Source organism: Saccharomyces kudriavzevii (genome assembly GCF_947243775.1).
Source record: "Saccharomyces kudriavzevii IFO 1802 strain IFO1802 genome assembly, chromosome: 2".
NCBI lineage: Eukaryota > Fungi > Ascomycota > Saccharomycetes > Saccharomycetales > Saccharomycetaceae > Saccharomyces > Saccharomyces kudriavzevii.
In genome coordinates this window covers 720,727-732,262 of record NC_079273.1, presented here as the reverse complement: position 1 = coordinate 732,262, position 11,536 = coordinate 720,727, and the positions used below count along the sequence as shown (strand labels likewise).

At 40.4% G+C, this 11,536-nt stretch overlaps 8 protein-coding genes across 8 annotated transcripts; 4 read left to right on the top strand and 4 right to left on the bottom strand.

Moving 5' to 3' along the window:
- Positions 1–58: 58 nt before the first annotated feature.
- CHK1 (serine/threonine protein kinase CHK1) lies at positions 59–1,642 on the bottom strand (the record flags this gene model as incomplete). The annotated part of the gene is made up of 1 exon (XM_056230803.1): positions 59–1,642. The coding sequence occupies one exon, from the start codon at positions 1,640–1,642 to the stop codon at positions 59–61; it is 1,584 nt and encodes a 527-aa protein (XP_056086257.1).
- Positions 1,643–1,877: 235 nt separating this feature from the next.
- Positions 1,878–3,191, top strand: UBX7 (Ubx7p; the record flags this gene model as incomplete). The annotated part of the gene is made up of 1 exon (XM_056230792.1): positions 1,878–3,191. One exon carries the CDS (start codon positions 1,878–1,880, stop codon positions 3,189–3,191), a length of 1,314 nt encoding a protein of 437 aa, XP_056086256.1.
- Positions 3,192–3,444: 253 nt separating this feature from the next.
- HSM3 (Hsm3p) lies at positions 3,445–4,893 on the top strand (the record flags this gene model as incomplete). Its single annotated transcript, XM_056230781.1, has 1 exon — positions 3,445–4,893. One exon carries the CDS (start codon positions 3,445–3,447, stop codon positions 4,891–4,893), a length of 1,449 nt encoding a protein of 482 aa, XP_056086255.1.
- A 238-nt stretch (positions 4,894–5,131) lies between these two features.
- EFM2 (S-adenosylmethionine-dependent methyltransferase) lies at positions 5,132–6,385 on the bottom strand (the record flags this gene model as incomplete). The annotated part of the gene is made up of 1 exon (XM_056230770.1): positions 5,132–6,385. One exon carries the CDS (start codon positions 6,383–6,385, stop codon positions 5,132–5,134), a length of 1,254 nt encoding a protein of 417 aa, XP_056086254.1.
- Positions 6,386–6,825: 440 nt separating this feature from the next.
- Positions 6,826–8,463, top strand: BIT2 (Bit2p; the record flags this gene model as incomplete). The annotated part of the gene is made up of 1 exon (XM_056230759.1): positions 6,826–8,463. The coding sequence occupies one exon, from the start codon at positions 6,826–6,828 to the stop codon at positions 8,461–8,463; it is 1,638 nt and encodes a 545-aa protein (XP_056086253.1).
- A 158-nt stretch (positions 8,464–8,621) lies between these two features.
- On the top strand, positions 8,622–9,038 carry SDH8 (Sdh8p; the record flags this gene model as incomplete). The annotated part of the gene is made up of 1 exon (XM_056230748.1): positions 8,622–9,038. One exon carries the CDS (start codon positions 8,622–8,624, stop codon positions 9,036–9,038), a length of 417 nt encoding a protein of 138 aa, XP_056086252.1.
- A 522-nt stretch (positions 9,039–9,560) lies between these two features.
- Positions 9,561–9,878, bottom strand: MRPL37 (mitochondrial 54S ribosomal protein mL54; the record flags this gene model as incomplete). Its single annotated transcript, XM_056230737.1, has 1 exon — positions 9,561–9,878. One exon carries the CDS (start codon positions 9,876–9,878, stop codon positions 9,561–9,563), a length of 318 nt encoding a protein of 105 aa, XP_056086251.1.
- Positions 9,879–10,161: 283 nt separating this feature from the next.
- On the bottom strand, positions 10,162–11,343 carry REI1 (Rei1p; the record flags this gene model as incomplete). The annotated part of the gene is made up of 1 exon (XM_056230726.1): positions 10,162–11,343. One exon carries the CDS (start codon positions 11,341–11,343, stop codon positions 10,162–10,164), a length of 1,182 nt encoding a protein of 393 aa, XP_056086250.1.
- Positions 11,344–11,536: the final 193 nt, after the last annotated feature.

The window sequence follows — 11,536 nt, the reverse complement described above, 5'->3', positions numbered from 1 at the left end:
GAGAAGAAAGAATTAATCGGTGCGTGCTTAACCTTTTCTAGACTGCTGACATTCCGATTTAATTAGGAATAAGGATAATATCTCTGCAAATGGTTGAAATTCTCTTAAACAATCTTCTCCACTCCAAGGGATCACCAGTTTTCCTTTCAAACCCCACATTTTTCAAATCCTCTTGAATCTTAACTATGGAGATGCTACCAGATAGTGGGTAACCTCCGTCACTTTTGGTTTTGATGTTTATAATAAGTGGGAAAACCTTTTCGTAGCCTAGTAATTCACACAACTTTTCAAAATTTGCAAAGAGATCAGGCTTCACTCTGATTTGTGATAAAGTCAAAGCTTTTTCCAGATTTAGCAGCAAAACGTCCATAGGTTGCAAAGTGTAGAATTTGGTAAGCTTATTCGGATTGAACTGCAGACGGTCCTTGAGTAAATCATTTAGACAATTTTCCTCGGAATGAAATTGCAAAGCGGCCATATCATTACTTATGAATTGCGTCCACTTAGCCTCTTGTGTCATGAATGTACCACTATTCCCGTTCATATTTGAATCGTGTAGGGTAAATGCACGTTGTGTATTTGAAAGCGTCTTGAAATGTACTGAGTCATGTTCAAGTTCAGCCAGCTCGTTACCAATTGGTTGAGTTGAAACGCATCTGTTATTAGAATTAACATCTTGAGTGAACTTCAGATAATTTTCGTTACTCAGTGAAACGTTCAAGTGACAAAACAGCTTCTTAGCCAAGAGATCAGGGTCATTACAGAGACCATCATCCCCAGCAAATGAAACACTCCGTGATATCCAAGGATGTAGCTTCAACGCCTTCAATGTCACCCTCTTAATCGGGTCAGGTTGCAAAATCTTTCGAAGTAGGTTTAAATGGGTAAATTCTATCTTCGACCAGGGCCCCCAGTTTATATTTCCGTCATTTTCAATAAAGAAGACAAAGTCTTCATTCTCTAATGAGGGCAGTTCCCAGGGCGTTTGGCCAGTCAATAGTACGAATAAGAGGATGCCAATAGACCATATGTCCGTTCGATCAGCGTAATAGCCGTCTTCAGAGTATAAGACTTCAGGAGCCATATAAGGCGGCGAACCCCTTTGGTCCATGGATACACGTAATGTACCATCCTTCCTTTTGAATTGGGAGGCAAGACCAAAATCAGCTAGTTTCAAGTTTCCATTCTTATCCAGTAAGATATTTTCAGGTTTGATGTCACGATGCGCAATACCACATCCTACGTGCAGATAATCAACAGCACTCACAAGCTGTTGAAAATAAAATTGAGCAACGTCAGAATCAACCCCAACATCTGGCTCAATCTTATCAAACAGATCTCCACCATCAGCCATTTCCATGATTATCCACATATAATCTTTAGACACGTTACAATCTATAAGTCTCAAAACGTTGGGATGCTTAGAGCATCTGGATTGTAGAACAACTTCCTTTGTGATATCCTTCTCACTGAGCCCCATATTTTTGCAAGTGGGGACATGAACAAATTTAATAGCTAGAATAATAGAGGGATCCATTTTAAGATGGGCGTTCTTGACGCAGGCAAATGTGCCTTGGCCAAGTGTATCTCCTAAGACAACGTCCTTAATTTGCGGCAAAGGTGATACCTGGGAGAGACTCATGACAATCCGTACTGCTCATAAACAGCAACTGATGTTAAAATACTTCTTTTTTTTTACCTGAATGTTTTACCATTTTTGTTTGCCATACAATCATCAAAATGACTTTTAAAGCCGTACTTTATTAGTATCGGCAAGCCTCGCTGTTATGTTGAAAATTTAAAAGGGAGCTTGGCTGGGATTGAAAGCTTAAACCTACAAAGAGGTAAAGGTATCGGAACTAAATCGAAACAATTAGATGTTAGAAGCACTATTCAGGGATTCTGTGGGAGAAGCCGTTAACGACTCTATCAAGCAGGGTGTTGTGATGGCAGTTTATACTACTGCACAAGATGATCAATGGCTGCAAAGCTGGTTCAAGGAAGATGATGTCGCATTGGATGTTTTAGCGGAGCACAGTATTTGGTTGAAGCTGGTGAAAGGTAGCGAGCAATTTCAGTTGTTTGAGCAAGTCTTCCCTAATGTAGTGGTGCCCAGCATATATTTGATACGTGCCGGAAACATAGAACTGATCATTCAAGGCAAGGATGATCGGCATTGGGAGAAGTTGTTGGCGTGCCTAGGTATTGAAAACAAGAAAATAGGTGAAACCTTGTCCAAGGAGACAAAATCAGATCTGGCCAAGGAGGTAAGTTCATCCAAAGACATTCGCAAGAAGAAAAATGCAAGAGAAAGAATTGCAGAGACCACTTTGGAAATCCAACGTCGGGAACAACTAAAACAGCGAAAGTTGGCTGAAGAAGAAAGAGAACGGATCATAAGACTTGTCAGGGCAGATCGTGCAGAAAGAAAAGCCCTAGATGAAACACATCACCGGACTCTTGATGATGATAAGCCGCTAGATGTTCATGATAACATAAAAGACGTGCAGAAGCTGCACAGTAGCAAATGCATGCTGCAAATTAGGATGACTGATGGTAGAACTTTAAAACATGAGTTCAATTCATCAGAAACATTGAACGATGTTAGAAGATGGGTGGATGAAAACAGGACAGATGGAGATTGTCCGTATTCGTTCCATAGGAGCATCCCTAGGATGACGTTTAAGGATTCCCATGAGTTGAAAACGCTGGAGACGTTGGAGCTAACTCCCAGATCAGCATTGTTACTTAAACCGCTGGAAAGTCCAAATTCCAAACTAGCCGTAACTGGGATTCAGGAGCCAGGAATTTTGGGTCGTCTCTACAAGGGACTTTACACATGGTGGGGTAGTAATGAAGAGCGTAAAGCGGCACCACAAAATGAGGGAACATCTGATCTCGATCGTCATGAAACAAGATCATCAACTGCTTCATTCAGGACTGCTCCGTCAGGTCATATACAGCAGGAGGATGCTCGGGATCCCGTTCAGTCTTCTGCGCATGTATCACCCATGCTGACACCTAGTTGGACAAGGTACCCATCCGAAACCAACCTAACTGCATCGCGTTCTGTCTCGCCTAATGTTTTCCAGTTTGTTAATAACGATAACCAAGATGCTCCTGAAGACCCGACGACCTTTAATGGTAATAACGTTCATTTAGAGAAGAAGAAGGACGAAGATAAAAAATAAATCACTTTGATGATTTCACTAACATTATATCAGTATTAGACCTAAGAAATTTTGAGCAAATTAAATATGAAAAACATTTATTTAATTTATTTATATGGATTTTCGTTATATATACGGTTTTTCTCTTTTTTTCCTGCTGTTGTATATAGTGGTATTTGGCACTAAGCTTGTATAAAGGGCCAAACAGTGTGAATGTAATTCAAGGAAGTTTTCGTGGCGACCATCGCCAAAGAATACAGCAAAAGAGAAAACAATGAGCGAGAAGCAAACAAATTACGTGGAAGATCTTCTTACACAATTGCAAAATGAGCTTAGTAGAGATGTCTTGTCTGAAGAAATCAACGCACTACTAAGAAAATGTTCATTGAATTTGGTGACTGTTGCCACCCTTCCAGACATGGATATTAAACCACTACTGGCTACGATCAAGCATTTATTGACGTCGAACATCTCGTATGATACATTAAATTACGATTACCTTTTGGACATAGTAGACAAACTGGTTCCCATGGTTGCTTTTGACGACGTGTTAGAAATTTATGGTGTGGACGATTTAATAGAAGCCCTAAATTCAGGAATAGATCCATTAACTGTAGCAGCATGTAAAGTTATAGAGCATTGTCAACCAAAGGGTTTATTTGCCACTAGTAATATTATTGATATTTTACTGGATATTCTATTTGATGAGAAAGTAGGAAACGATAAGGTTACTGAATCAATTGAAAAGGCGTTGGAAAAACTAAGTTCAGATGAGTTGATTAGACGTCGATTATTTGACAATAACTTGCCGTTTTTAATGAATGTGAAGAGCAGAATGGAGACAATATCTTTTGTTAGATTGATTGATTTCTTGGCTGTTGAGTTTCCGTTCATTAATGGACCTGAGTTCAAAGCTGCTTTATTTTGTTTTACTAAGGATGAAGTTTTGAAGTCTGTGGACGATATTCTTGTATTCGTTGAATTAGTTAACTATTTCACCAAACTTTTAGTGGATATACGAAACCAAGATAAATACTGGGCCTTAAAGAATGTCAAAAAGACATTGCCAATGTTTGCCCAACTTTTTGAAGATACAGAAAACTATCCAGATATCAGGACCTTCTCTAAAAATCGTTTATTACAGTTATTTGCCGAGATTTCTCGAATTGACGAAGATGAATTTTCTCTTTTCAAAGCTATTGATAAAGACTTCTTGAAGATTGGGTCTGAAACGAGGTTGGTAAACGAGTGGTTGCAATTAATCGACCCACATTATTTGATAAGGAATCATAAGGCTCTGGTTAAAGATTACTTTCATATCAGCGGTTATAGCATGGAAATTCTAAGAAATCTTGCGGCGGACGAAGAATGCTTCAACGCTATAAGAGACAAGTTTGATTCTGAGATTATTTTAAAACTGCCATATTTAGAACAAATGCAACTAGTGGAAACCTTGACAAGATTCGGATATTCATCAAAGTTCTTACTCAGCGAACTACCAAAGGTAATGGCTGGTTTGATAGGCGAAGGAAGTGCAGATGCTATCGTAGATTTGGAGACCACACATTATAGAAATTCTGCCCTGAGGAATCTGTTGGATATTGGTGAGAAAAACCTAAGTGTATGGTATGAACCTTTAGTGCGAGAGTACTCTGTGGCGATAAATGGGAAGAATTATTCTAAAAACGGCGAAACAAAGATTGCAGATGATTATATTGCATAAGCTAGATTATAGAACCCGGTTTAGGTTGAGTTATGTATAGCCTGTATGGTTTTATTGTACTTCAAATAACGCGATGACTTGGGTAAACGCTCCATTCAATCTATTTCTTCTCGAGTATTTCTATAAATAGGTATACGAATCTGACAGGCAGCTATATTTTGTATTTCTACAGCAAAGTGGTAAGTGCATCGCTACTAAAAAAACCTCGTCCATTGCAAGTACATTCACTTTTTTTCTTTTAGTTGTGGACGATTTGTCTATATAAATATTTAACAGCACCCCAATCATCCATGCCCTCGGAATGATATTCTTTTATTACCCCAAAATTATTATCGTTCAGTAACAATTTCAAAAGTTCTCTTTCTTTTGCGTACTTTGCTCTCAAAGGTATCTCTAAATGACAAGTTCCTGATGGGGCCAAAAACTTTGATATCATGTTAACGACCCATTCTGGATGTTGGGGTGAATATATTGGATCGGCCACCAATATGATATCAAATTCATTTTCATGACCAAATCGATCAATGAAATCCTGCGGGTTGGTCCAGTCCAGTATTTCTGCTTGAACGAAATCCTGTAGGTTATTTAGTGAAACATTTTTTTTTAGGTTCGTTACGATTTCTGGTAAATCTGTTACAAAAATTTCCATTTTGTCAGTTCCATAAAGTTCCTTCCATTTGGAGGCCCACGAAAGTCCTACTAAACCAGTACCGGAGCCCAACTCTAATACTTTGATTTTCTTTTGGTTACAACTCGCTGTGATGTGCACGCCCACAGTGTGCAGGTAATCTACGAGTAATTGAGAAAGAATCAAAGATGACCCCCAGGTTTTCCAACCAAGATTGTCGGCTGTTAAAGATGGTTCGTAGAGCGGTATAGCATTGTTTAGATTCTTTAGTTCAAAATATCTTATTATAGAAGGCTGTGCTGTTCTCCCGCAGTTCTCAGATACCCTTGAACTCAATTCCTTGAGAAGTTGTTGTATGGTTTCATCATTAGAGTTATCATTGTTGTTGTACTTTTTCAATACAGTGGTGTAGTAGCCCAATAAAAGTTCTTTGGACACCATAAATCTCAGCAGCGGAATCTTACTGCATATTTTTTCCATCGAGTTTAGTCTTTTGTTGGGCCATTCCTCTGTATACCAGTTTAGGAGGTTTTTCAGCAGATCAGGTTCCAGCCCATGACTAATGCAAATCTCCAGTACAGATTTGCATTTCTTTGTTTCCCGATTGAAGTTTACCTGCCTATCAGGTCTTAAAAGTATCAATATACAAAGAATAACTTCCGGTGAAGCGTATCTTACAGAGGGTAGGTCTAGATTATCAATAATGGCGTCATCATCGTCACTCTGATGTATATCTTCATTCGCTGATGTCTCATCAAGCTGTCGGCCTGGGGAGAGCTGTATTGGCTTGTTCTTCACCAGACTGAGCTGCAAGGGTTCAGTCTGTATTTCATCGAAAGTGTAAAGGTCTAGAGGGTCGAACATGGCAATATGAGCGCAGTGGAATCTTACAACCTAAGAAAAGTCAACGTGATAAAATGATTTCTGAGATTTCACTAGTTTCTTTTTGTAGCTCATCGCGAAATTGACAAAAAAATTATCTATTGAAAAAAAAAGCTGTATTAGAGTGGATCAAATTGAGTGTAGATGTATATTTCAAGCATACGAAGCTACTCTCAAAGTCATTGTTGGTGGCAGTATGTTTCATTCTCAATTCATGTATGTCATTATACTGTTGGTTGGGGCTTAAACAATCAAACTGGAGCGTTTTATCCGTTTTCTGTGAGCTTATTGCTAACAATTTTTCAGGGATCTTTGCGGGCTTTAAGACTCAAAATTAAAGGGAGAAGAGACAGGATAGTAAGTGAGATACGGGCCATAACAACATAAGCATCCAGAACAGTCCTGCGTTATTGAGTTGAATGATGGCAACAGATCTGAATCGCAAAAGAAGCGCCACTTCGGGCGCATTAGGCGTTTCAAACCCGAACATAAAGCCGATTAACCGCAGACCAGCCAGAGTCTACAGTGTTTCTTCCGATATAGTACCGCAGGCCCTAACACATCCTGATGAAGATACGCATCTCAAAATATCCAAGTCTCCCTCTGATGCGGCTCCCCGATGGTCGCAGGTGGGGTTTCAATCCATATTTCATGATGGTTCCAATTCAAGACGTTCGACGGATTCGATTAAAGAAGAGTACAATCAAGACGCAGAGAACGACGACGGTCACTTTGAAGAAGGCTTATCAAGTGGTAACCGAATTGACGAAATCACCACGTCAAATGATAGCTTGCCTTCTTCGACATCAGGGGGTAATAAAAGGCGATTGTCCATATTCACCAATTCTAAGGAAGGTGTGAGAAATCGAAGCAGAAGTGGGTCAAGGAACCCCAGCACTCTTATTAATGGTGCCAGCAATAGCAGTATAAACAGAAGTGGCTCTAAGCTGTTCAAGACGAAATCGAACAAGAGTTCGAACAGCCTACAATCCTCGTTATCGACAGGTCATACTCATTTGAACAAAGGCAGCAATGTCTTTAGCAAGATGGCAAGGAAGCTTCTACCTTATAAACCACATAATTCTACAGGCAAGGACGACATTGAACCCGCGGTTCCCAGCCCGTTCAGTAAATTTTTGCACTCTTCGTATGGCAAACATAGATCACCCGTACAATTCATCCATAACTCTACTGGAGGTTTGATTGATTCTGGCAAGTCTGTGTATTCCTTTAATCCGAGCGTCAGCAATAACCCAAACGACACTGCTTTAACACTGATTCCAGACGATGCTTTCGATGCAACTAACGTTTCTCTGTTACATGACCTATTAAAAAACCTGCCCTCTTTGATAGCGAATCATAAGAGTTTTACGCTACAGGAACTGTGTGTCTTAGAGGGGAACATATGGGGAATATACTGCAGTATAGTTGTGGAACTTTTCAAGAATAAAAGGGTGTGGCAATTAGCGGCCAAGATAGAAGATATTGATCGGTTGCTGGAATTCTACATTATATTGAAGACGCAAACCAAGGCAGCTGTATCTCATTCTAAATTCTTGACGGAAATTGAAGAATTTATCACTACGTCACTTTATATATTGGAGAACCAGATCGTGTTCAATTATGCTAATGAGGAGATTGTAAATACGGCTTTAAAAAGGGTCGGCATGATCTGGAAAGTCTTTTACCAACAGGTTTACTATGACATAATGGCGGTGTTGTTGCCCTTTGAGAAAACATTTCGAGATGACAGCAATTACTGGCTTGACGGTTACCTACCAGAGCCCTCGAGGTATACCCCCTCTGTCGACCTTTTGTTGTTGAAGTGTTTTAGAGACTCGATCATACTTCCATACTACGAAAGTTTCCTACATACAAATGATGGGGCCAGTAAAAGTTTCCAAAAATACATTTTCAATGAAGAAGAACAGAACGGTGTCACAGAGGAGGATAAGCTGACGTTACTGCAATGTTTTGGAATTCTGAGTACCATCAAAGGGAACAGCAGAAACCAAAAAATCATCGACGAGCTGCTAGAAGGGATACGCATGAGTATATAATGTAATTAAGAGATACTGACATATAGAATGGCATTTCATTTTTTTTTTTTTGGGTTGGCTTATAAAAGTCCGCGAACAAAGGTGCTTATTAAAGGGGCCAAGGGCATATACGCAGATCATAGATGCATAAAAGACCAAACAAGAAAGATATCGTATTGATGTTACGCGCTGCTAGAAGCACATGTTACCGCTGTTCCCGTATGCAAGCCTTGCCGTTATTCCGTGGAGGACCCTCCTACATAGTGGTTCGAAACATTACCACTGAAAGAATCCCCAGTCCTCCTAAGCTGCCAAGAGAAGAACAGGAGGAGTTCGAGAGACTGCAGAGGGTTGCCACGTCGCAAGAGGCAATAGACCAGTACAATGCACGTGCCACGGGAGATCCCACAAAAGAGAGCCTGAACTCGCCCTTTTTGACGAAGAACGACATTGGATCATTCTCACCTGAATTTTCCAAGACAATACCTGAATTCGAAGGCGATGTCAACCCCAAGACTGGTGAAATTGGGGGACCCAAGCAGGATCCCTTAAGACACGGAGACTATTCATTCAATGGAAGGGTCACTGATTTTTAGGTCTTCTGCTCGTCCATTCTCAATAATACTATTCTTACTTGATGAAAAATATCACTTATTTTTTATATATGTATGTTGTTGTACTAAGTTTTGAATATATACATCACGAACGCATAGAACATATAATTAATGCTGGCCTATAATCTCTTTCTCCTAAACGTTCTCCGAACTTTCTTCGAGTAGGAGCTAATACTGTTCCGCATCTTTTTCGTGGAGACAGTCTTTTTGGTGCATTTGAATTTTAATTTGGGCATGTTCTTCACTCTTAAGCTGGGCACGTTCATTCTCGTTCTAGTCATGTTCGATCAATGTTGTCGTTTCTGATGTTTTACTGCAGAGTTGAATAAAGTTCACGTTTTATATTTTGTGTCACTGCTTGTTTTCATCCAGGCAAAAATTAGAAGAAATTTCATGCTTTGGTGTATCAAGTAATACACACATACACATTGAACCATACACATGTATCCATATATATATATATTTACAGGGATTGCGAGCTCGATTCTATCAGCTACGCACAGTTCAGAGTTGACTCAGGAAGTTGCTCTGCTTGATTCGCTGTCTGTTTGCCTTTCTAATATTTTTTCTTCTCTTCAATAAAGCTTCCCCTTCCTGGTCTTGACCGGCATGTTCGACGTCCTGCTTGTTATCCAATACGCTCCATAACCAGCTTGGGTACTCCTTTTCTTCGAGTGCCAGTGCATCTTTACCGCTTTTCCATATGTTTAGATTTAGCGAAGTTCCAGCAGGACACGACGACACCACTGTTTTGACCGCTTGTTTGTTGTAAAGAACACGACTTGTCGATATCCATCTGTAGCTCACACTGCGTGCCAACATCTCTTCCAGTCTAGAGCGCTTACAACTGTTTTGAACATGTTGCTATTCTGAAAGGCTTTTCAGCTCTTTCATCGTTGATATTTTTGGGCCAAACAAGGGCGCAAAAATTCCCGGCGCTCTACGCCTATTGAGTCAAGAAGAAGGTGAATATGCAGTTGAAAGCGCAATTCAAACGACTGTAACATTGCTATGAATGGGGAGGAAGGACTATCTAATGTACAAATGGTAAAATGGTATATATGTGACGACCAACGGCCAAAAAAAAGCCGTTGCGCGAAACGTATCACTGCAGCAGTTGGTCCCTGTAGTAAGGTTGGTTGTTTACGAACTTGGCACTTCTCTTGTCCAGCCTCTTCTTGTCGAACCTTTCTGTCTGCCAGACACGCTGTTGTGCTTGAACGCCCTTCTTGTCGAACATGGGCAGGAACGACCTGGTCTCTGCAGCGACCAGAGTGCCTTGGCCCTCGGTTAGTATCACTTCGGGCTTCAAGTCTTGCTTGTAGTATCTCTGCAAGGACCTGTGACCGATCTTGATGCCCGTCGGTAGATGCAGTTCTGTACCGTCGTTATATAAGTACTCTTGTGGTAGGTCTTCGTCGTCGTTTCCGGCCTCGTCGCTCTCCACATCCTCCCAGTCATCCTCGTTGCCCGCCGTTGTGTTATTATGGAAGCCTCCGTACGAGCTTGTGAAGTCGTAGAACTCAGATATTTCCAATCTTTCATCCTCACTTTCGTAGGGGATCTTGCAATGTCTCTTCGCCAACATGTGTTGTCTCGCAGCGGCCAACGTTCTACCTTGGAAATTGCATACAATACAAATGTTACCAAGACCAATCTTCTCGGACAAGTACTTAACCAACCCGGTTTTATCGACTAGATACTTTTGCTCTGGGACATAAAACCCATGAGTCCGGAACATGTGTTCCAAGTTTTCTTCCAGATCCTTGAACTGCTTGTTATGTTCACAAAACAAACATTGGTCTAGGGGAATATCCACTCTATTGCGCAATTTTTCTTGCATCACTCTTTCCGCCATTTCTTCCTCGTTCAACTCTTCAGGTTCTTCCGTGACGGGTTGCTCCTTTTCCTTGGCACCTTCATCTTCTTGCAAAGAGAGCCTGCTTATGTCGAGAGTCTCTCCATCTTGACTCTTTTGCATGTTTTCCAACATATTAGCCCTGGCGATCTCCAACAGCTTCTTTTTCTTTTCAAGCAATACCTGCTTTTCCCTTCTTTTCAACTCCTTCTTGGTAATGGGTTTCTCTTTATCGGCCGCCTTACTAGTGTTGGCAGCAGCTGCAGACACTTTCGAATCAAATGTCTCGAACGATATTGGTGGTAATTGAGCAACACGTCTTTTCAAATTGTAGCGATGCCAGTCAGACTTCATGTGGGCCCGCTGCTGCTCACTAGCATCAAAAGTCAACACACATGAATTACACGTATAAACACCACTGCTACTCATCCTTATCTCAGTGATTTATTGTTTTCTTGTACTATAAGGAGGATATTCTTGTAACCTTGTATAATGTAGTGAAAGTGAAAAGAAAATTTTTTTTTTTCACCTCATCGCATCGCTGAAAATAAAAAAAAAACCTTCGAATAATGCTATAATTAATTAATGTTTCCTATAAATTTATACACGCACAAAATAGCTA